The sequence below is a fragment of the Myxocyprinus asiaticus genome, chromosome 33 (genome assembly GCF_019703515.2).
Source record: "Myxocyprinus asiaticus isolate MX2 ecotype Aquarium Trade chromosome 33, UBuf_Myxa_2, whole genome shotgun sequence".
NCBI lineage: Eukaryota > Metazoa > Chordata > Actinopteri > Cypriniformes > Catostomidae > Myxocyprinus > Myxocyprinus asiaticus.
The window spans coordinates 24,263,852-24,289,967 of record NC_059376.1 but is presented as its reverse complement, the minus strand read 5'-3'; the positions used below and the strand labels follow the sequence as shown (position 1 = coordinate 24,289,967).

Here is a 26,116-nt window from a genome sequence, read left to right as displayed (position 1 = left end):
TTGCATTTTATTGTGCATGGTTATTTCAATCCAGGTTACAGTGTTCACTTGTACTACTGATATAAATATAAGTAACTGAATTAAATTCCTTGTGTTAAATAATTTTCTTGTCTTCTGCACAAATATCCTTAAAGATTTGTAATTTTGTGGCAACCAACAACAGCCTATGATAAACCTGAGCTCATATTTAAATTCTATCTTACATTTTAAACAGCTCTGGTTCTCTGTGTGTGTAACTTTTATGATTTTTAAAGAGACCATAAAGGGAAAACAAGCAAACAGAAGTAGGGAGCCATTATGGTGGTGCCCACTGGTTGTGAATAGAGCTTTACCAAATACTACATGTACTGTATGTTGTTTCAAAAACACCAACATCAAATGATTGTTAACAAACTTCTGGGACAGAGTTCTGAACTAAAAAGGAATCTAAGGCAGAAGCAGGACTCTTCAAGCTTTGCTTTAATTCTTCTATTCATTGTTCTATTCAGTTATCTTATTTTGTGGTTTAAGCCATGTTCAAGATTGTGTGTGTGTGTACAGTGTGTGTATGTGATTTGGTAGTATTGCTTGGTTACCTGTTGCAGTAGTCTATCTCGTTCCTTCTCCAGCATGGCTGTGATGTCATCACCTGCGGCAGCATCTTGAACACACCGTCTTTTCTCTTCCTCTAAATCAGATATGACCTACATGCATAAACAAGTACATTCAAACATCAACCACAAAAAGAAGGGAAAATGGCAAGCCATCACTGACCATACCATCATTATTAATAATTAGAGCATGTGAAATATTTTCATTTCATACGCTCACCGAGCACTTTATTAGGAACACCTGTACTTATTCATGCAATTAATAAAGAGTGTTTTCTGACATGTTTAAAAGGTTCACTCAGAGATCTGCACCTTTCAAAATCATCAGACACACCCAAAGTACATAAAAGGGAGAGTAATTCTATTTAATTTCAGATTAAACTTTTATATAACGTAATTAAATCTTTTTTTTACTTCCAAGAACTGACTGAATAGTCCCATGAGCTGCCAGCCTTTTAATACTCACATCTTCAATACATGTAAACAGACTCTGTTCCAAAAACTAGCAAGTAGCCTTGCTGTATAGTGTCTACTGTCTACAGTACATAGGCAGCTTTCCTCAAAGGTGGTATCCTAACCATCAGAAACCTAATACATAAACAGACCTGACAATTGCATTTGGCAAATTTCAGAGTTTTGCATTAGCATGCTGTTAAGCTAAAACTTCAATGATCTTAAGCACAAAAAAATAGCATACTGGGCAAAATAGTCCATTTTGAAGTAGATACGTTACCATACTTAATGTCTTTATAATTAAAATTTCAATAAACTCCATCTGCCATCTTGGACAAAAATGTACCATGTATTATGGGATTGTTTTCTCTTCAAAGGATACATGCTATGCTGCCTTTGGGGCCTTTCAGACCAAATGCGTTCTTGTGCTAAAATAGATAGATACAGTACAATGAATAGAACAGAACACAGATCTGATGTCTCCAGACATGTTTTTAAAAGCTGAAGTTCTTTTTAAATTGAGACAGCCACTAAAAAACCTGTCTCTCCTACATGAGATGCTAAAAAAAGCGAGACACGGTGCACAGGTCAAAGACCTCCATGTTTAAATAAACACAACATTTAAAAAAAGCTCAGATGGATGCAAAAATGCCCTGAACAGCCCTGTAGAAATTGGCCAAAACCAAGTATGCCCAAAAATAGGTAGGCAGCTCAGTAGGATTTGGAACTCTCTTTGTTTCTTACCCGTCTGTGTCTCCTTTCTGCAGCAGCAAGCTGTTTCATCATTTTCTCCTTCATGTTGGTGCAGTGGGCCATAACCAGCCTCAACACGCCCAGTGGGTTCAGACACACGGGACCCTGCCCTCCATCATCCTGAGCCTGTGATAGCTCGCTGTCCCTCAGCAGCGCTACGAATGGGTCACGGAGGTCGTACTGTCCGTATCGCTCCTGTACAAATGCATCTCTCTGTTGTGCCTAGAACAAAGGTCAAAGGTTAAGATGAATTATCTGCTCTTAAGTGTCCTGATCTGAAGGCAATTTTGTAATGTTACAAAATTGTTTCACCAAATGGAATTGCAAAAATAACGATTGTTTTCAAACACGTTTCCTGAACACTCCCCACGCCTGCCATTGGTCGAACAACAAGAGCACACAAAAGCAAAATCAAGCAAGTTTTTAGAATGACTGATAATTATCTTCAGTTATTTTTGCATATAGGCCTTGTTTTTCATAGATAGAGAGAAAGCGAGATCAGGATTTCCAAACAGTCTACATACAGGCACACCGATGATGCAAATACAGCTGGCCACCATCAGATCCATTTTCACAAAATATAATAATACCCCTGACCCCTCCTCTACAGGCAGGTGTTAAACCTCCCCTGGGCTGAAGGGATGGAGAGGGGAGACTCACAGCACAAAAGGCCCGGCTGTAGGGGGTGGTGTTCGCTCTTCATTGTGCATGTGTGCGTTTGTGTGAGGGCTGGAACTGGGGGGCAGTGTGACTAATTTAGAAAGGATGGGGTGGCCTTACTAAACAGATCAGCAGATGGGATGCACGCACACACATACACACACACTCAGTAAAAGATCAGAACAGATATGTGGTTTATGTTCTGGGTGACACATATGCATCCTGATGTATTTCTCTCTCCATGCTGTTTCCTGTCTGCTGCATTCTTCTGTTCTCAAATCATACCTTCTGAATCTGATTCAAATGAGTCAACAGCACTAAGGAATTCTTTCTCTCCCTTTGACCACATTTACATGCACATAATTTTCAGATTAAGGTCTATATTCTGGATAAGCTTACTTTATTCTGGAAAAAGAGGTTTACATGCTCAACAGCTTTTGAAATATTCCTATAATCAGCATATTCTGAATAGTAAGGGGGCCATTCACACTTTTTCTTGCATAAAAAGAAATAAAGATGGAGAGCAATGGAATGGAACAAAATGCAGGTGACTTGATATGTTTTTTCAAATATACAGCGTCTCAAAAACATGGCACTTATAATTTAATAAGTAATATTTAACTAACCAGATTTCAAGAGACCTCGGCTTCCGTAATTTGCTGGTTATTATCTGCTTATCACTCAGTCTGAGGCTCAAAGTCTTTTAATATCACACATACACACACACACACACACAAAATCACAGAGGGTGTGGTGCGATCTGTATGTGAACAGTGATAAGCCCAATGCAGCGCCAGAAACCACAATATCCATTATAATGCAGGCTCTCATTAACACCTCTCGCTCGCTCTCTCTCTCTCCCTCTGTTGAGCAGAATTACATAGTGTAATGTCTATGAAGCTATGCGAGTGTGTTAATGTCGTCTCAGACCACCAGACTGGATAGTTTATTTGTTTAACTTCAGCCTTAAGCAGCACTGCATATTACTCCACATCATTACAGCAAACTACAGACCATTTTCAGCCCTAGAGGCTTCAATCTGTGGTCCTGCTTTGGCCACTGTGTGAACTTATCCAGAGATCAGACAGAGAGAGAGAAAGATGGCTAAAATTAATAGGCGAGACAGTGGATTCCATGATGAGTGCTCTCACGTTGAAAGGTTCCTTAGTTTAGCTATTGGGCAGCTGACATGTCCATGAGCTTTTTTTTCATCCTCATTTGGATACCGGGTTAAAATCTATATGAATATATGCAGGAAAAGTAACCTTTTTGGCTCCACTAATTCATTTTAAATAGTCCTGCAGTGTGACTATCAATGTTTAATCTAACAATGTTTAATTGTTAGAAGTACAAATACAGTTTCTAAATAAACATGTTCATAAAATTTGCATGCATAATAATTATAAAAGTGTTAGCATTTAAACTAGTTGTAGATTTGCTTTTCACACCATAGGACATATCAGCTTCACAAAAGTGTTTCATGAACTGTATACACCCATGCTATTTAACCCTAAAAGGGCAAGACCATAAAGCAACCCTCAGAAAATAAATGTATTGCTATTTTCTGACACATTAGTGTTCAAATAACCCAATTTCAAGTTTTTTTTTAAATTATTGCTTGTATTTTAAATTGTACTGTTTGCATCCCCATGATATGCTCCCCTTTTAGGGTATGAAAAAAGTTCATATTTGGCTGTGCTTCTAACCAGATTTAAACCCATAAAAAAAAAAAAAAAAAATGAACATTAGTTTCATGTCAGAGCCTTTTAAAATGGTTACAAAAAAGTACCATGGTATTACCATGTTTCTTAGAAATGGTACAATGGTATTACTGTTTTTTTTTGTGTTTTTTTTGTGTTTTTTTTTTTTTTTTTTGTGGACATAGTACCATGGTGATACTATGTTTTTAGAACATGTACTGTATGATGGTAAAACACTATATGTTTTTCAAGTAAATTATTTTGAAGTACCTTGTAAATACTTCAATGATTTTTATTTAATACCACAGTACATTTCAAAGTACTATATGTCACCATCTGATAACATACCATGGTACTGATCAAGATCAAGAGTGCGGCCAGTGTCCCGGGGCTTCTGACTACCAGGGGCGTCCAAAGCCTCAGGACTGCCTAAGGAAGGTGAACACCAGGGCCCTTTGGCCACTAGGGTCATCGACCCCCGGCAAGTACAATGTGAGTCTGTCACTAGGGACCCCGGGACCTTTGAGTAAGCATAAGCTGACCACTAGAGTCCAGAGGCCTTTCAGTAAAAACAGTATGCGCTGATTGCTAGGGCCTTGTGATGATTTATCATATGGGGATCATCGGGGCCTGACCCTTTGGTGCATTTAGGATAGCTTGCTCAGAAAAGTCTTTATGTAGCAAGAGGGGTCTCTAACGTCCTAGGCTACATTTGGCAGCCATCTAAAGTTAGCCAACCAAAACACAACTTTCCTAATTTGTATTAATTCTTGAAACTAGCCAATGTCACTTAACATAGTATAAGTGGCTTTTCACTATCTGGTGGGACCCTGAACACACCTTTGTTCTAATAACCTAAAATGTAACATTTGAAGGTAATGCTAAATTGTACTGATTTTCTGTAAAACACACTGAACTGAAGAAAAAAAGAAAGAAAGAACATGGCTGCTGAAGTTAAACCCTCCAAAGAGTCCCATTTGATACTCACAGACACCATAAAAACAAGACATTTTTACATTCTCATCATTTATGTATTAACACATGTTTAATTACTGATTTAGGGCTAAACAAAATGCTTCCAGGTGTCTCAAGAAAATGAGAGGGACACAAAAATTGAAAGAAATCCAGGCAAGTGTCAACGTGACCAGCCTTTTCAGTGTCAGGACAAAAGACACTACACAAACTCTCGCTGTCAGACACCGTGTCATGACACAGACTCCTTACTCGTGTGTTCAGTGGACACGTGTGTGTTTTCTGTCTCTGCGGTTCAGAGTATGTGTTAAGGTGAAGAGCGCACTCATACTGCCCGACTTCCTTTTATTCAAAATCCTAACGCTGTTATGATTTGAAAGCATCCAGTAACAAAGAAACCAGAACACACATCTATCTCTCCCACTCTCTCTCTCTCTTCAAATCCAAAACACCAGACTAGAGGCACACCCACACACACAATATCGGCCTATTGGGAAAGACTGCAATGCAAACAAAAACGCATACAGCTACTACTGTATATTTGCCATTGCCATCTCCAGTTTGTATATTAGTAACTAATTTCACTTCTTGCTCTGCTGCACTATAAAAAATTCCACAGTGAATTTACTTTAAATGACTGGCAACTAGTAGCCATACTTTCACAGAAATTTAATAGATCTGCAGTGCATTAGAATTAAATGACAACTGTATGTGACTTCACAGTGCACAGAGTCAGGAACTTACTCTGATGTAGCAGTATTGTGCTTTAGGATAACAATGATTAGCTGAGTCTGCATTACAGTAATCTCTTAAATATTTGCACATGAGCTGAAATATTAGCCCTTCTGCAGTCTGCAACTCAGTAGCCAGTAGTTCCCCAAACACATACAACTCATTCTCATACAACTCCAATTTGTGAAAAGATAAGGATCAGCAAGTTTATAAAGAATGGCAAGCATATACAGATTAAAAGTTATTTCCAGATCAGAGAATCAATTATTTACTCTGCATTACACAAACTAAATTTGCTCTGTAGTAATGCATTAGCATTGGCGGCTTCCTTGGCGGGCTGTCTTCCCAGGGCTGCGGTGTATGTGAAGGGAATGCGGCCAGGCATCCGTGTCAGTCATCCGCAACATGTGCTTCAACCCCCCAGCTTTTCATCTAATTAGCATTGGGGGTCCAGGTCCGGCACGCATCTAATTCCGCCGGAACCCTCCCCACTCTGCTCCTGGATCTGTGAGAACGCCAGTGTGCACACAAGGAGATAGAAGCCAGATTCCCGAGAAGAGGCACGCTCTATGTTTTAAAGACAGCGGTGATGAAGCCTTATTATCATCAGGTGTGCTTCATCAACCACTGTCGGAACGAGGCTTATTAACTATGCACCTATTCTCGCTCTCCAGCCCACTCCCATTGTGAGCCTGGCTGAAGGACGGCCCTCAGAGATGGGGCGACGATGACGAGATGGAGGGGCGGGGCGGTCCGCTACAATGTGAATCGGATAAAGGTGGCTGTAAAAATCGAAGTGGCTGGTAATGTAAATGTAAAGAAAATGTTGAACATGTGATTATGAAGTGTATAAAGTATAGTAAAGAGAGATCAAAACATAAAGATACGATATTTAAAGTGGGAAGAGAATGGAGTGAAGACAGGAGAGAAACAAAATGAAGTAAATAGGGCTATTTTTAAATTCCTACAAGAAACACAGTTACAAATCAGAATATAAATTAGGAGAATGAAGTCTTGATGCTACACACTCCGATATAGTAGGTGGCAATATACACCTTTTTACGCTGGTTTGTAATCCACCATAAAAGGGAAAGAAGAAGAAGTGGCTTGTAAAATTGGGTCAAAAAAGTTTGTTCCATACCCTGCTCTCTTCCCTGAAAAGGCCAAAGATCTGCAATGGAGGCAGGGGAGGACTGGCCATAGGGAGGACCGGGATTTTTCCCGGTGGGCCGGCCGCGAAACGGGGCCAAACGGGTGGTGATAAGCTGAACGGACTGCCGCATTATGCCGAACGTGCCGTGACTGGCTGAAGAGGGCCGCGATATGCAGAAAAGGACAGCGACCCCCCCAGGGCCGGTTTCTCTTCCCAGTCTGCCCCTGAGTGGAGGCATTATGGATATCACGTATGAGGGTGAGTTAGACTAACTATTTGAAGAAAATGCAATTGTTAGGAGAAGAAATTATAAAAATAGTCAGCGATTTCGGGTCGGGTTCGGGCTTATAATCTGATGGTATCGTTCTGGCCGGGTAGGGTCGTGTTTCATTTTAAGGCCCATGCAGACCACTAAATTGCAGGCTAATAACCTATTTCTTTTCACTTGATCTTAGCATAGCATGTTTTAGACTGCCTTTAATTTGTTACACTTCCTGTGTATTTATGAATGTGGCCTAAAATATGGGCTATATGTTCTATTAAATTTACTAATAACAGCTTCATACTATACAACTCTTCATTTGGATAAAAGAACAGTGTGTAGATATGAGTTGTGCCTCACTGTAACCCAGATTTTTGCTTTTTAAGGAAAATGAGGGACAGGTCAAAATAAATGTTTGTGGTAACCAATATTATGCCACAAATGCTTTTGATTGAGCTTAACTTGTATTGAACCTGGAATATTCCTTTAAGACTCAAGTTGTTTAATCTAGAGGCTTTGCCTTATCTGTTGCACATAGGATTTGATTTTGAGGCAGAACATTTTAAACTATAGTAACGGTTGCACAAAACACTTGAAAAGCAGAATGAAGAAAGTTCCAATAAAAGTAATTTGCATTTTGGTAACAGAATGATTTATTTTGCTTGTCTTATTTTTATGGAACTTATTGTGTTTTGAATAGCGCAATATGGTTTTGCCGAAACTGTTAACACTATACTATGTTTACTGTAAACTATTGTTAAACTAAATTATGCTCAGGAGAAATTCAGTTCAGAATTAACATGTATCGCGAGACGTATTGTGGCCTCTGTTTTGTGATGCGAATCGTATTGTGATGTTGTTGGTGATACCCAGCACTTGTAAGGAGGTAGGTTTTGTTGATTAAAAACTCGACCGAGCATTAACCTTAAAAATCTGTTTGGCATTAAATGTGACTTTTAGCACCAAAGTAAAAATGTCACTTCAGAACTTGTGATATGTGTAAGGAAAAGGCTTCCTATAATTTAGGAAAAATGTCAGCAGTTGCCAAGAGATCAGGCTCAAAACAACTACTGTATGTACAACAAAACATCAACAACTCTAAAAAGAGCTAAAACCTCTATTACTTCTAAAAACAAGTATTTACAATCCCCAATGCTTTGTCCAAGCATACATAATTAATGTATGGGATGTCACAATGCAGCATGATTAGTAATTTGCTGTGTTACAAGACAAAATGACCTAGTCTACATTAATTTTAAAGTAGAATTTTGATTATAGTATTGCATTGTAACAAATAAAAAAATATAAAATCGATGACATCTTATATTTTATAGTATGTGTTTTGTAATGCTGTGAGAATATCCATTAATATGCTGGACAGAAAAGGGACAGAAATTACAGTTGTTTGTGATTTTAAGCTCTTGCTGATCTGAGGCGGTTACCGTAGGAGACAGACAGGAATCAGGAGACTTCCTGGAAGGAAGTTAACTCGGAGGGAATCCTACATCCCTCTAATCAACATGCACACACACATTCCAGGCTTTTAGAATGAGGTACCCCATTGGTTTTCTCTAGAAGTGTGTGTATGTGAGCCCGGAAAACATATTTATAAGGTGAAATATGGTCTAGACATCCTCTCTTTTTGTACAGAAGAAACTGGCTTGTTTAGTTTGTTTAGACTGTAAGATTAACACGTAATTCCCCATTCATGAGACCTATGAAACAGTGAATGAGTCATATTAATGGCTGCTTTCCCGTTATAACTGCCAGCCCTCAGGACATTGGCTCCTCTAGTACATCAGAATAAAACATGGGAAAAGAACTCAAAAGGAGAAGCAGAAAGAGGACTGCTGTTTCTGAAGAACTCCAGCTGATCTTCAGGCTTCCAGAACTTCAACTATGACATCACGGCTTCCTGCCACACTGTTCTGCCCGCATGCACTGCTTCACCACTGCCAGCACATACTGGAGATTCTGAAGTAGTGAGGGCACTGAAGTGGGGCACACACACATACACACACACACACACACACACACAACTTCATTCATTATCAGAAGGCTCAAGAGCCCAAGGGCCCCTCATGGGTCCCACTGTGAATAAGGCTCTTACTTGTCAGGATGAAAGTCAGAAAATGAAGCAGTACAGGCACTAATACACACTCACACACACTTGCCCTCTTGCCTGGGGCTAAGCAGAAAAAGAGGCCTATGCCTGAAACAGAGAGAGAGAGAGTATAAGAAGTTTGTGAGAGATGAATGTAATCGGTGAGCAAAAGACAGCTGTGTGAGAGTGTTTTATAACATTGTAAGTTAAATGTAATACAAATGTACACACCAGGGTCAGAAATTAACCAGGGCTGTCAAAAGATCTCTGCATTGTTTGCGGTGGATTGCAGTTTTGTATAATTACCACAATTTTTCAGCATAAAATGTGAATCTGAGGTAATTCAATAGCTTTTCTCCATATTAACAGCGGAAAAACAAGTGCTCAAAAAGTACGAGACATATCCAACCACACAGTCACCATTGTATCATCTCCACAGTTACAGAGTAAGCATCTCCTCCTCGTCTCCACTCTGTCACTGCGTGTCATTAACCCTCCATGTGTGAACCCACAACTACCAAGAACATTTGCCATAACACAAATGTTAAAGTGAAAATGGAACATTTTGTGTTCACTGTTGAAAGTCTTGTCTAAACGTTTTAACGGTACACATGCATCATAGCTAGTGTTAAATCTTCACACTCTTCGGAAGCTGCTGTAAATGGTCCGAGGTGCGGGTTGGTGACGACTTTAGTTCATTTCAAGTGCTCACATAATGCACTGTTGAACCGTAAAATGAGACTCAACATTCATGAAACGTGTTCATGATGGGCATTTCTATATTTACTTAAAAATCCCTAATTTGGATAGTACAATGAGATTCGAAATTCAAGTGCTCAATAAGCGCAATTCTCTCAGATAATCGTGGTTCAAACAAATTATCACGATCAGGTGATGTAAATATCGTGACAGGCCTCATTTGTGTTTTTAGTTAACAGTTTTATTGTCTACTATTTTAACCTTAACAAAGTTAACTTGCATTGTCTGAGGCAGAACATTTTAATATACAAATAATTAAGGATCTTCCATTTAACACATATTAGCCATATATCGAGTTTCACATCTTATATGCATTGTGTTTTTGTGTGTATTTGATTATTTTTTGCTTGCTAGCTACATATTCAGTTGTAATGCACTAAATAATTACAGGCAATTGCACTCATTACACAAGAATACTTTTTTGTGAGTTTTCAATGCAAAATAACACAAACAAACGCAGCAAATGGCATTGCAATTTTTTAACAATGTCTCAGCAAATTTTGTCATTTGGGCCGCAATAATCAGGAAAAAGTGCAGCGAAATCCTGGTAGGACTGATTGATCTGTAGCTGTCAGATATCTGTATTCGCTGTCACAGATTGTTGTTGAATGTCTAGAAATGTTGTTTTTGAAAAAAAAAAAACAACAAAAAAAAATGATTAGACAAAAAGCCCTTGTAAAGTTAAAAAATGCCTCTGAAAATCAAATACACAGGGCCCCTCAAAGGGATAGTTCACCCAAATATTTACATTTTATCACCATTTACTCACCCTCATGTTGTTCCAAAGCCCTATGAATTTTTTAAGAGGAAACTTGAGAAGAAATTTTGAAGAATGTTGACCATGCTCTTTCCTGTACAACGAAAATGAAAAGGGACTGAGGCTTATATAAAATATATTAATTTTCATATATACCTGTATGATTTCACACAATATAGTATGCAAGATTGTACATTTAATTTTCATATTTTGCTTTTGATCCTTAATCACATTTTAGCTTGTGTACAACTGTACAAATTTCACATTCTATCAATTTATATGATGTCATGAATTTGCATTTTTAATAATGATGTCATTAATAATATTAATAACATCATCATTATTAATAATAACTGTTGTCACTGTTTGAAATTTCATTCAAATTGAAAGGTTGGAAAAAAGGATGGAACCTAATGAAAATAGAATTAATAATTATATTTTAAAAAGTGCTACTATATCAAAACTACTTTGCAAAAAATAAAAAAGATTAGGTTTGTTAGATTCTTTCATATTTACAGTGTTTTCTGAAGTTAAAACATTTCACAATGTATGATTGTGCCTTAAAATATTAGTGTATTTACACATTTATTACACTTATTACATTACTACATTTTGCTGAATGTTTTATATGCACTTGTGCGATTTACATTGAGTTTACATTTATATGTATAACAAGCGCTTAATTGGTACTGTCTCTTTAAGAGATGTGTTTACGGTTGAATGAGCGCAGTGCACATTACCAGATAGAAGTTGCATGGTCGTTGTTTTTTCCCTCCATGCAATGTATGATTAGAAATAATGTTTCTTTTTATCTTTTTGATCACCATCTGACTGTATATAACAAAAAGGATATATAAGGCCACATGAAATGAAAATGGGGTGCCTGACTGAGACTCGTCTTTGGAAACAAAATACACAGAATGAAGCCAAAGAAAACTTTTACTTGTAAAATGTGTATTGACTAGCTTGTAGAAATATTTATTGTCCACGTTCCCAAATTCAAATCTACAAGCTCTCGAGTTTTGCAACACTTTTACCTTCTTAGAAAAGGGTTTACAGTATGAATTCAGCTTCTCTCTATGTGTTGTCTTCTATGTGGTCAGCAATAATGCTATTGGAATTGCACAAATAGGCCTATATTCTATGTAACACACACTAATCTCATGTTCCAATGGAAACAGTCACCAGAGCAGCTTTTGTGGCTGAGCCCCTCATCTCACGTTTCTGTGTTTCCCACACACACCCCTGTGATCATCTGAAGCTCCTGTCCTGTTATTACAATGTGTTAACTCTTTAACGTCAGCATCAGAAAGAACAATTACAGCTCTAATACAAAAACACACACACACCCTCACACTCTGTATGTTCAGAGGGAGCACTGTGGGTCTCTATTGTGTGTCAATATGAGTACACACCACACTGAACTAAATGTATTCTTCGAGGAGGACAGATTCAACTGAGCACAGCTGATTTAATTTGTGCACTTATCACTGCATAACATGAAATGGAAAATGAAGAATTAACCGAGTAATGAGGACCTAAGTCCAAAAGAATCATACTGAAAAAGAATCAGATTTAGACAGCTTTAAATTCAGATAGAGTCTTATTCAGAAAATGTCATATTAAATATATTAAAATATTAAAGTCATATTGACTTTCTTTGTTTTGTGGCACATAAAAGGAGATGTTGACTTTGATTGTATGGAAAAATGATGAAATGAAAGAGAATGGTGTCAAAAGCTTTCAGTCCCTAATATTCTGCCTAACATCTCCTTTTGTGTTAATGGAAGAAAAAAGCAATTTTTGTCTGGAACAACATTTAGGTGAATAATGATTAAAAGATTTTCATTTTTTGGGTAAACTATCCCTTTAACCAGTGCTCTCAATGTCAGGGATTGTGTTTTGTGAAGAAGAAAAAAAAATGCCTGCCATTGTTCTTTGCTCTGCCTCTTTCCTGAGTACCCCCTCTGACACACTTCCTCTGGTTCCTGTCCAACAGTCCACACCAAAACCAAATCATCTACTGCCTATTATATAACACAGCCAAGCAAATCTATACACACACACAGAACTGAGAAAAGTATGGGTAAATATATATATTCAACATCTCATTACTGTGTTTGTACATACTTAGCTATCGTTTGGGGACATAATTTGATATTCTGAAAATACAGAACTCTTACCCTGAGTGTGTGTATGACTACATCCTGTGCTTCCAGTTCTCCTTCCAGAATGCTGAGCAGCATAAGAAGTTCAGCTTTACTGAGAGTCTCCACATTCATCCTGCTGCCCTACAACACACACACACACACACACACACACACGAGAGAGAGAGAGAGAGAGAGAGAGAGAGAGAGAGAGAGAGAGAGATTAATACACAGCTGTTCAGTATCTTCAAATTTGAGTTAAATGTTTTGATAACCAGAATTTAAGCAGAATTTATCATTAATCAGTAGGGAACACATGGACAAGCCAGTCAGGGATTACAGTAAATGTAGGGTATTTTATATATCAACAAGACAAATGTCATATTTGATTCCAAAAACCCTCTGAACCTCAAAACAAAATCACAAATCAAAATCACAATCACAAATCAAATCACAAAACAAACCACAAACCACAAACCAAATCACCAAAACAAAAAAAAACAAAAAACTCAACACTCAAACACTCAGTGTTTAAGCAGGTCATGCTTAAACCATTTTGCGGAGACCAGTTAAACAAGATCACATGCACACAGATCAATTTCTCTGGCCCAAAAATAGAATACAGTAGTGGCCCACATTTTATCAGTGAATGGCTCCTCCTGATCTGAATTGACATTTGTGAGAAAATTATCTGGCATTCATGAACGCATACACACACAGAACAGTGTTCAGTTTCTCTGCATTGTGGCCTGGCTAGGCTTCAGACCACATAAAGTCAGGAAGCTATTAACATATCAGTACAGAGGTCTCCAGTGAATGAGTTAAACTGTTCTACTGTAACGAATTCCCTCAATCTATTCACATACACATAGTGTGTTTAAACACTCTTATGAAGCATTTCTCTGTTTACTGCAAATGAAATGGGAAGCTCTAGAATCAGTTGGAGTGTAACTGAAGGTTTTACATTAACCATAAAGGTTTGGCTTGTCGTATATGCAGGGTTTGAAAATTTGGCAGATCCCGACCCGTATGGATATACAGTAAATCCATCGTCACAAATAAACCAACAAACACCCCAAAAGACTGCGCAGGAGCTGATTCATAAAAATATTTATTTTTAATTATGATCATTCTGTATAATTACTGTTCTAATCCACAGCTAAAAGACATCTTCATTGTCATTATCACAGCAGAACTGATTCTGATTCGTTGACACGTCCCAAGGATGTTAATTTTCTAAAACAGCAATGAAGTAGTTCCAGGTTTGTTGAACTCAGAGTTCAAAATCAATATCAATTCGACACATTATTTAAGAATAAGTGAAATACTGGTGGGCCAGTATAACGGTGGGCCATTCACATCAAATGTGTTCTTGTATCTGTCTGCACTTTTTTTCAAATGTTTTTTTATGCAAACATGCCCTACAAGAACGTCTTTATTTTTCAGCGCCTTGTGCAGGAGCGCCAAATTTTCTGGATGGCCTGTCAAGTTAAAAATCACTTAAACTTTTGAAAATGCATCTCGAGACACCATAGCGTTCTGTTTTATACGTTGTGCTGAGTCCAGCTTTTTTAGTGCAAGAAAACAATCGGTCTGAATAGCCCCTTAGGAAGTTGTTCAACACAGAAGAGCGTTTTAGGGACAAAAACCAGAAACATGTCTACTGGTAAACAAATGTACATTTGGTAATTGTGGTACAAATGGAAAATTAACATTGGCCTGTTAAATTATTGAAAATGAATGTATATCTGAGGTGTAACACCCACTCCACTTCATGTTGTGCCCTTATTACTATACATTTTCAATAATTCAGTTCATTGACAATTATTCCTTATAATTATTCCATATCTAAAAGAAATTAGAAATTAGATGTGTTAGGAGGGATTGTGTTCAGTAGCAACACAGTAAAGGTATAGTTCACCTAAAAATGATCATTTTTTCACCCTCATGCCATCCTAGACGTGTATGACTTTCTATCTTGTTCAGAACACAAATGAAGATTTTTAGAAGAATATCTCAGCTATGTAGGTCCATTCAATGCAAGTGAATGAATACACCCCCTGTCTGCCAATGGTCAAACAAAGAGATATTCCCACCCCCAAGTCATGCCATTGGTTGAGTCAATGTTATTGTGTATGTACAGACGGGTCGCTCTAAACAAACAGGAATTTTCAGAGTGCTACAGAGACGGTGCTTACAGTTTTCGAGAAAACTAACCTATGAATGACTTGCTTATATTTGTCTCTGCATATTAAGCTTGGATAGGAGAAAGTATTTACCACAGAAAAAGTAACATACTTCAGCTTTAAATTACTTACACTTTGAGTTGTTTGTAATCAAAACCAATCGTATGCCTTTAAAAGACTTGGAGTATGATGCACAAGCATGGACCGCTTTTATAATACTTTTGGGTCCTTTTTTAAACTTTAAAGTGAGGCATATCATGTCCCGTCTTTTCATTGCCATTGTACTGAAAAGACGGGACATGATATTCATTCAAACATCTCCTTTTGTATTCCACGTTAGAAAAAAGTCATATGGGTTTGAAACGACATGAGGGCAAGCATTTTTGGGTGAACTTTTCCTTTAACTAATTTCATTCTCAAATGTATTGTCTTCTTGTCCTGCTGTAAAGTGGAGCACACCCCAGGAGGAAAAACATTTCAGCTTCTCAGGTGGTTTCCTAAGACCATCTTCTCCTGAAATCTGAACACTTCCTAATGTGATTCAATTTGGCAGCATGTCAATGTGTTACCAGAATGACAGCAACAAGTATTATATTTTTATCTTTCTATTGAATAGTCTCACAGACCAGACCTAATATAATCTCAGGGCAATGATGTCATCCAGACATTACTAATACAAACTACAGATGTGGCTGTGCATAGAGCCAGAGTGTGTGTGTGTTAAATCTGGAATGAACCTTTATTTCTTAAGGCTTGGCTCTTTATTAAACAACAATATCCTGCCAAAGGCTGTAGAAGTGTGTGTCGTGTGTGTGTGCCGATGATCAATCTCAGCACAATACAATAGGTTGGGGAAAAAAAGTAAGAGTTTCATTAGAGAAACTGTGGTGCAGTGGGTAGCAGAGGTTGACTAATAATGGATTTTGCCATTACTGATAACTAAAGTGGTGGAAAAGGCTGATGACCTATTAATCTGCTGACAGTTTTTAAAATTGATTTATTGAATGTTTAAAAATGTAGTCTTTCCTTACAATGATGGGCACAGACAAAGAGGCTGCAAGAGTTCAAAATGAGTAAAATACCAAATGCGTGTTTGTTGTGCAACCAAAATTAAGATTAATTTGTGTGTAAATATACATCAAATTAACCTTTTTGTAGCCTACATATTCGCCAGAAGAAGGGTTTTGGCAACAGAAGAACATGGAGGACTTAAAAAAAAAAAAAACAATCGCGTTGATTTTTGCAGATAACCGATAGTTCTAAAAAGCAACTATCGGCACCAATTAATCGGTAAAAGCAATATATCGGTCAAACTCTAGTGGGTGGCACATGTACTCATGGTAAAGCTAGGGTTTTTTTTTTCCCTCCCCTTTTCTCCCCAATTTGGAATGCCCAAGTCCCAATGTGCTCTAAGTCCTCTTGGTGGCGTAGGGACTCAATCCGGGTTCAACAAATCCTTGTTGTGCGCGTTACCGCGGAGACTTCATGCTATTCTCTGCGGCATCCATGCACAACTCACCACACACCCCACCAAGAGTGAGAACCACATTATAGCAACCACGAGGAGGTTGCCCCATGTGACTATACCCTCCCTAGCAACCGAGCCAATTTGGTTGCTTAGGTAAGCTGGCTGGAGTCACTCAGCACACCCTGGATTCAAACTCGCGACTCCAGGGGTGGTAGTCAGTGTCTTTACTCGTTGAGCTATCCAGGCCCCCATTGCAAAGCTGTTTTGATGGGGGCCTAGATTCACTTAAAAAAAGGATTTTTGCAGATTGTTCAACTAAAGCAACACAATTATAGAACATTTTGTCTTTACTTGATTTCATTACGATCTATATAGTTACATTTGTAAATCTGAAGGTTACTTATAATTTGAGTTAGGACTAGGGATGTGCACTACAACTAATTTGATTGTCGTTTAAAGGGAAGTTTTGTAACCGACTAGTCGACTAGTCTAAAGAGAAACCAACCTTCAGAAAACAGTAAAAAAAACAAAACAAATGTATGCGACCCATTTACAATACTTAATCTATTCCAAATCCGACGCTAAATTCCACTGAAAAGGGGCATTTATCTGCAACGTGCTCACCTTGAATTATGATCATTGTATATTAAATATAGAACATGACACGAATTAACTGAATCAATATTTAATAGACATATTTATTGAAAACAATTGAATGAATAGTGTAGGATCAATGGAACAACCCTAAAAGCCTGTTCTAAATGGAAATCACCAAGTAAAAGTTACTTAACATATTTAAACAGTCAGGACATTGTTGAAAATAATTAACAGGTAGACTAAGCCAAATCTATGAGAGAGAAAAAAATGTGCTGAAAAGTCACGCGTATTTCACACCGTGCAGTCGTGCATTTGCCATTGATCTAATATGACAGCTATTCGGTAAAGAACATCAACCAATAACAGTTACGATGTGTAAAAAAAAAAAAAAACAAAAAAAAAAAAAAGTAGCTATAGGATAGAAAAAATAGGCCTGTGATGTAGCCTGCAATAAACCTAATGTATTCTAAACATGATGTGCACACAGAATAAAAGATACGATATTTAACCCGTTAAGCAGTCGGCACCTCGTTGAAAATAGCCTTCTTAATCAGCAGATTAAAAAAAATGGCATACCTAGTCTAAAACAGTTATTTTCTAGGCTACTCAAAAGCATAACTTTTTTGATGAGTAAAATTAACACGTCAACATGGTCCGGTGAAAGACGGGACTTGACTCACCTGAGGCGGCTATCCTGCACTTGAAAAAGCCCGCTCAGCGGAAAAATAACGTACAAGCATGCACAGATGTAAAGAAGACTCAAATGTGAAAACATCCTTAGGGACTTCCAAACATTTGGAAAGCCGATTCCTGCACCACCAAAGTTATTTCATAACTACTTTGCTGAGTTTGCTTGTCTAGAGAGAGGACATTTTCCTGCGTGCAACGCGAGTGAGAGAGGCAAGAAGCACGTGCAGCATGAGGTGAAATGAAACTTTGTATCTGCTCCAGATATCCTCTTTTTTAAATAATATTTGTATTATTAATTCTATTTAAAATATGTAACATTAATATGACAGTAATTTAAGTGCAGCCTTTGTAAAAATATAAAGCCAAATGTAAATGTGTAAAAAATATTATCAGTTTAATGGGGGGAAATATTAACCGACTACTCGGTTAACCGACCAGTGTTGACTAGCAGCATCAGAACCATTTAGTCGACTAGTCTGGCACATCCCTAGTTAGGACTACATGAATACTTTTTGTAGCATTTATGAAACTGGGCAGGGGATTTCCGTTTCCCAGCATGCTTTGCAGGGGACTGGATGGGGTGAACAAATGTTGAAACTAAGTGTTATTTTGTGCATTTTTGAGTAAGATAAGAAGATTTGTTCGTGGTTAATTCTGTGTTATATTGGCATGTAAAAGGATTGCTTGTTAGGCTTGAGTTTTTGGAGTTACCATTGTGGTGAAGATTGGTGCTTGTTCTTAGGTTGTGTATTGATTTGAGTGCTGCTTCAGTCTGACAATGTAACAGTTTCACTGTTGTTACATTTGCTCACCTGGCATGAACTAATGGTTAATAAAATACATTTAGTTGGACCAACTTAAGAAAATTAATTAGATCTTATCTAGTTGTTCTGTTCTGACAAAATGAATTTAAGTTTGTTATACTTCACTAGAACAAGTCAGTTCAAACCAAATCTTTTTTGTTGGAAAATTTTTATTTAATTGTGTTTATTTAATTCCTCAATTTAATTTAATTTAATTGAGTTCAGTGAACTGCTTTTTTTTTTTTTTTTTTTTTTTTAAGTGTTCGAGTCCAGCCTGGGTCATGTAGGCTATCGATCACATTACCCCCTCTCTCTCCTTAAACTATGGCTCTATACTGTCTATAATGTTTTAAAGGCTAAAAAGCACATACATATTAAAGAGTCTCCCTTTAAAACTCGCACACTTATACTGAAATGTAAAAATTCAGCTCACTGATTCTTGAGATACTGTAAGGGAAAAATACTGGAACTGTTAAATCTATAGGAAATGTGTATAATTTCATTAGATTTTTGTTTAAATGCAATATTAATATATTGATTAGTTCAGTTGGTGTTTTAGGTCGTTAAAAGTTCAATTCTATTTAATGCGGGACATAATAGCCTACAGTTAAGATTGTGATGCATTAGATTAAATTGATGATATGAATATTCAAAATATTTAATAGGGGATAATATTATATATATATATATATATATATATATATATACGGATTATCATCGTGTTTTCTGGACACGTCTTTTAGGATTTCACAACAAACCTTTGATCATGGCAATCACCTCCCTCACAAAGTCAATTGATCTTTTTATCTGCAAAGACCTTCGTCCATAGCTTGTTTGAAAATACAGGTTTTTGAAACATTGTTTACACATTGGAGCCGCAGTACGTTATACAATCAACTGTAGCACTTTCCTCTTCAAAATGTATTTTATTTACCAAATATACAGTACTGTATGATGCTCCTGAAATATAACTCAAAGATGTGATGCATTGTTTTTGTAAATCTCATCAAATACAGTCGCTATAAGTGTATGATTCAACTTTTCCCATGGTCTAGTGTTAAAAAAGCAAATAAATTGTAATTTCGAATCGCAATACTTTTAGAATCGCAATTCTTAAGAATCGCAATACATATCGAAGTATCGTGATAGTACCGACTCGGGAGATAAGCATATCGTCTCAGCCTTAGCCAATAGTGTTTAACACTGCTTAACACATGGTGAATAACTGCATTAAGGGCCGTTAACAGATGCTGTGCTTGTGATGGAGCATTAGTGGGGTGCTCTTAGAGCGAGAGAAAACAATGACGATCCGATTTTTTTAAAACCCGCTCCTCGCTCCAGGCAAAATCATGCCGCTCCACTCCCATACTCTGCTTCCTGCTCTTGGTGGATGCAACAGTAGGACACATGGTCTGGTAAGTTTTATATTTTATCATATTTTAAACAAACACTGTTTAAGTCTCTGCGGTCACCGCTTCATATATGTCAACTCCGTAATTCCCATTATGATCATTTCTATTAGAATTTTGGGATAAATTGTGACATTTTTAGTTTAGGTTATAGAGGTTTGGTTAACACATGGTTAAAATATTCAATTTTGTCAAATCCTTCAGAATTTTCAGAATAGTGTGAAAACAGTAAAAAAAAAAAAAAAAAAATTTTAGAATGTATCTTATCACTTAACTCCTTTACTGAACACCATTGTTAGATAATTAAAGACTTTACACTCATGTGGATCAAATTAAAATAGCATGCTTTTTAGTATGCCTGATGGCAAATTACAGTAAAAAGTTATGAAGTGAATGTCAATTTTCAGAAAAAAGCATTTTAATAAAAACCTGTTCCCTTACACTGTTCGTTAGCTGAGACCATTTCAAATGAATTTAGTACTAAAAAAATAAAAACTCAGATTGTAAACATGTTTTGTCCCTTTTTTCAAGAATCAGTGAGTTATGGACAGTGTGATTCTTCACTGTAAATACATTTAATCATGTTTGTCTCATTTAGCTTCAAAGGAATGCTGTATTACCACTGGATTCTGTGAATTGCCCTTATCTGACAGAAACTGTATATGTATACCTGCTTACACACTGATTTGATACAGCTATACCTCATAATTGCATTAAAACCATGGAAATAAACTCATATATGCACTGCTCTTTTTCTCTTTGTTTGTTCCTTTGTTTCACCTCTCTTTTTGTTTAAGAATTCACAAGAATTCACAGCACACTCTGGTATTCCTGGTGTAACCACTAGTTCAAGCAGATATCTAAACACACCGCGAGAACAGACAACCACTAATAACATTTATTGAGAAGGATATATCTGAAGTATGATGTTTCAAACACACATCCACAAAATAATCACACACAAACTAATGCATAAACACTCACATTTATGCATACAGAACAACACAGAACCACAAAAGTAAAAGCTAACGGTTTCTGGAGGGATGCTGGACGTGAGAGGTGAGGTGGATTTTTGGCTTGGCAGTTTTGGTTTTAAAGGTCAGTTAACCCTTTTTGTATCTCCATTCATTATATTATAAATAAGAAACAGCCTACAAGAGCTCATTATTCCCAAATGAATGTTCATCCTGCTGTATCCTGTAAAAACATTATCTGTGCAGATCACAAGTACATCCTGTCTGTCCGTCTGTCCTTCCTTCCTTCTATCTATCTATTGAGAGGGCAGAAGAGGAGAGGAATGCTGGACAGATGGCTATCATTTAATTTAAAAGCTCCCTGATTTTGAGTCCTTTCAGATCTAGAACTTTCAAAACATTGGCCAAGATCTATGTCCTTCTGTAAACAGCACAGATGACCCAAGGAGACTGACCCTGATTCAGTCGCACCTTATGTTCTGTAAGTACACTAATCCTGAAAACATGAAACCAGTGAAACTGATGCAGTGCAAAACTGGCTATGACTGGAGTGCTGTGCACTAGACTATATACTAGTATACTGTATAATGTTTCACTGGTTTATATATTTATTATTCTCTTTATTATATGATTCAGAGATTAATGAAACAATAAGAGAGAGTGAGAGAATTGATGGCTCTGTTGCCAATTTGCTGCACCCAAAAGACAAACACACACAACTTCATTATCATACTGCGTGGTACAGCCAATTAACCTCCAGTATCACTGCATACATTCACACACAAATTAAAGAGATACCTCACCCAAAACTAAAATGATGTCATCATTTACACAGACTAATGATGTTCCAAACCTGTATGACTTTGTTCTTTAATTGAACTCAAAAGGAGATGTTAGCCTCGGTCACCATTCACTTTCAATGAAAGTGAATAGTGACTGAGGCTAACAATCTGCCTTTAGATCTCTATGTTCCACAGAAGTAGAAGAGTCATACAGGTTTGGAATAGCATGAGGGTGAGTAAATGATGACATATCTTTCATTTTTTTGAGTGAACTATCCCTTTAAGTCCTTGAATTAAAACAACTCTGGTCTTCTAGAAGGATAAAACTTATCGTTGTATATCAGTTAAGGCAAGGCTTTTCGCATCTTTTAAGACCTTTCTCTTCCCTCATCTCACTGAAAACTAATTTAACCTCAATCAAACCAAACACACAGCAAGCCAAACCATAAAAAACATCAGACCACATCCAGTCAGCTTACTTAATGAATAATTTGCTTTAATGTGAGAGCGAGACGTGTCAGATGGGCATGTGGTTCGTAACGCTGCAACCAGACATTAAACCCATACAAGTGCAATAAAATGATTTTCCAGCAGCAAAAACTCAGTCTCTACACAGCGAAAGAGGGAGTGTGCACAGGAGAAAGAGAGAAACACTATAAGGGTTACAGAGACCTAATGGAATGCCAGGAATTCACACCCCACACACACTTAATAAATATTAACAGAATGAGCCTCCAGAAGAGATTGTAATGCATACTGATAAATCCCAAAAGTATTAGCAGCTGATCTAGCACCTGTTTTTCCTCGTCACAACCTTCATGTTATTGATGAAATGCAAATCCAAGATTCTGATCTTGGGACAGTATTCAGATGACAACAAAAATAACACCAAGCTGAATGATTTCAGAAGGGGACCTATTCTATGTTGATGTATAATGCTTGTCTAAAACCAGCATGCAATGATTTGTCATGTTATGGTAACAACTAACCCTTGCTTCCACCCTGGTCTAATGATTTCTCTAAACCCTAAACCTTAACCCTTGCCCCAGGCTGAGTCAAGCTGTACTGATGAAGTGCTGTGGTTTTCACTGAGCGTGTGTTTCTTACACATTTCCTCAATCCTGCAGATTTGCGTTTGTGAACTAAATTTGTATAGGCCGGGACTCAAACAAACCATCAAGTGGTGGTTACTAAGGGGACAGACTCCGGCTTCAGATTCTGCATACTGTATGTTACTGACATCATTCCTAAAGTTTGTTCTAATATTCATTTGCTGAGGTTTGTTGTTCAGAGCCCTTTGAACTTGTTTTACTTGTTGGATTAAAAAGGTTTTGTACTGTTTAAATTCTCTGTACAAATTCTGAATCTGAACTTAAACAGTTCTTGAAGACCAAGACCTGTGAACATAGTCATAAGCTGATAATTATGAAACCTGCAAAGAAAATCTCCTGGTCCAATTAACACAAAAATCAAAAGAAACAAATAAGAAATTAGATGATGAAAAAGATGGTTGTTATTATATTCTCATTACTGCAAAATGAAAGAAAAAAAAATGACATTGTAAAGTATTCTTACATAGTAGTGCACACTTGGTACTGCCTTTCATTTTTGCTGATTTTAATAAAAACATGTACAACAGCATCTTTTTATTTTAATACAGCAAAAAAAAAAAAAAAAAAAACACAATAAAAAGACTGTTACAGTAATGAGAATAATCGTTAAAAAAGATGGGAATAGTAAAAAGTAAAATAGCCAGGCATGTAATGGTCATGGTATTTGGGGGGTAAAGTGTGGATAGTTCACCCAAAAAAGAAAATTCTCTCATCATTTACTCACACTTGTGCCATTCCAGATGTGTATGACTTTTGTTCTGCAGACAACTGAAGATTTTTTAGAAGAATATTTCACTCTGCAGGTCCATACATTGCAATTGAATGGGTGCCAAAATCTGGACTCTCCAAAAAGCACATAAAGGCATCATAAAAGTAATCCATACGACTCCAGTGTTTTAATCCAATCCCATGTGTGGGTGAGAAACTGATCAATATTTAAGTTAGTTTTTGTTAGAAATTCTTCTCCCTGCCCAGGAGGGGGTGATATGAATGAATAATGTGAATCACCAAAAACACAAGATGACGAAGAATGTGAAAGTGAAAGTTAAATTGGAGACTATATAGTAAAAAGGACTTAAATATTGATATGTTTCTCACCCACATCTATCATATCGCTTCTGAATACATTGTTTTAACCACTAGAGTCTTATGGATTACTTTTATGCTGATTTATGAGATTTTTGGAGCTTCAAAATATTGGCACCCATTCACTAGCATTGTATGGACCAAAAGAGCTGAGAAATTCTTCTAAAAGTCTTAATTTGAGTTCAGTAGATGAAAGAAAGTCATACAAATCTGGGATGGCATGAGGGTGAGTAAATGATTTTCATTTTTGGGTGAACTATCCCTTTAAGTGTTCTGGAAATAATGCCACAATGCAAAAAATCATAATGGTCCTAAATATAGGCTTCATTTTCTTTATGAAAAATATTATTTCATATTTTTTTGTATTGCTTTGTGGTTAAGTATGACCAGGACATTTTTTGACCCTGTTGGGCCAAGTCTGCCACATTCTTAAACTACATCAATCTGAAACGGAAGGAAAACTGCGCTTAGGTTGCCATTGCTGGCCATTAACTGGACACTTTAGACATCCAAACCTAGAGGAGGATCTGTAAAATGAGGCGAGGTATTCTCTGAGGTAATTACATCCTGAACAGAGAGAATGTCTTCAACCCAGCTCTCCAGTGACTGATTCTGACATGCCAGTCAAAACAGAGCATTTCACCGCATACAGGCTAGACCACATTTTTGCCCTTCACCCACTGACAAACACTCAAATCACTGCCTATTTGTATCCAAAAGAACACATATAATGAGATGAGAGTGCGTTAGATGAACATTTAGATTCAAATTTAAAGTAGCGATTTAAATTAATATGCACATCTCTGGCAAATGCATCTGGAAAACTACTCTTTACAATTTATTTAAAGAGTGTATAGTTAATCTTTTATAGCTACACTGCATGATTAGGAATAAGAGCAAGATATTCAAACGCAGTTCAGCAAAAAGCCCTCTCTGGGGATATCAGATCCCCTGCTGGACACAAAGCTTGCCTTTCAGCGTTTGAAAAAATCATCCTGAACATATGGACCATTTCACATACTGCTAAACTCAAATCAAAACAAGCAATCCGTGTACTTCAAGCATGTTCAAGGCTGAGAAGCACTAATGCACCCGTTCAGATAAATTATTTGGCTATATCAGATCTGACCAGAATGTCTGACATCAGCCTGTGATACACAGTTGAAGAGTTACTTTGTAACATTCTGTTTGTGGCTTTCTGTACACAGTGCATACTATAACGACCATAAATAACTTTTCTATTTATGTCCGACTTCTTCAAAACATGTCTTGTTATGTCTAAGCGCGCGGTTATGAACGATAACTTTGTGGGTGTGAAAATCAATGTTTATAATGTAAAGCGGATGTGCGGTTGTCATGATAATAGAAAGTAAATGTATTGTAAATCTATACTGGAATCTGAGATTCACTCTTCCACACCAAGCAGCACACTGTCCAGGTCACATTCACATCCTCTGATCCTCTACTCTTTACTTGAGCGGTCCTTATACCATGAAATGTTCATCGCCTTACCTTCATATGCGTTTATGTTTACTCATCAGCTCCCAAGATGAGAATTATCCCAGTTTGCAGAGTTAATTCTCACTTTCACTGCTGACCGTGCTCCTGAGCCCTGTCCCGGCCGACTATGGACTAATGCCACTGACAGATCGTTCAGCCAATAGATGGAGACCGCTATCCAGAATTATCCATTAGGATTGGATGTTAGGCTTCAGGGGGAGGAGCTAAGGAAGCGTCGGGTCCGTCTCTTTGTCTGCGATTGTTTGTTGTATTTATGCAGTTTACTAAAGTGATTTGAGTTCGTTTCACACATTTCACTATCCGTATCTGAGTGTTTCCATACTTACTCTACACATGATGTAATTTAGCATTTTCATGTTCGAATGCATTCCTTCTTTTGTGAATGTGAATATTGTCAGGCAGTCATGAAACATAATGGCATGATTTTGAACGTCTAAAAATTAAGA

At 37.2% G+C, this 26,116-nt stretch overlaps 1 protein-coding gene across 1 annotated transcript in view; it reads right to left on the bottom strand.

The window, feature by feature from the left end:
• Positions 1-25,773, bottom strand: part of LOC127424250 (CTTNBP2 N-terminal-like protein) — a 30,314-nt gene extending 4,541 nt beyond the window's left edge. Inside the window, exons 1-4 of the mRNA XM_051669257.1 lie at positions 25,662-25,773; positions 13,079-13,186; positions 1,788-2,018; positions 576-683 (exon numbers count right to left, since the gene is read on the bottom strand). Of these exons, the coding sequence (XP_051525217.1) occupies positions 576-683; positions 1,788-2,018; positions 13,079-13,186; positions 25,662-25,667 (453 nt within the window). The 5' untranslated portion in view covers positions 25,668-25,773. The remainder of the gene's footprint in view (positions 1-575; positions 684-1,787; positions 2,019-13,078; positions 13,187-25,661) is intronic.
• Between the last annotated feature and the right edge of the window lie 343 nt (positions 25,774-26,116).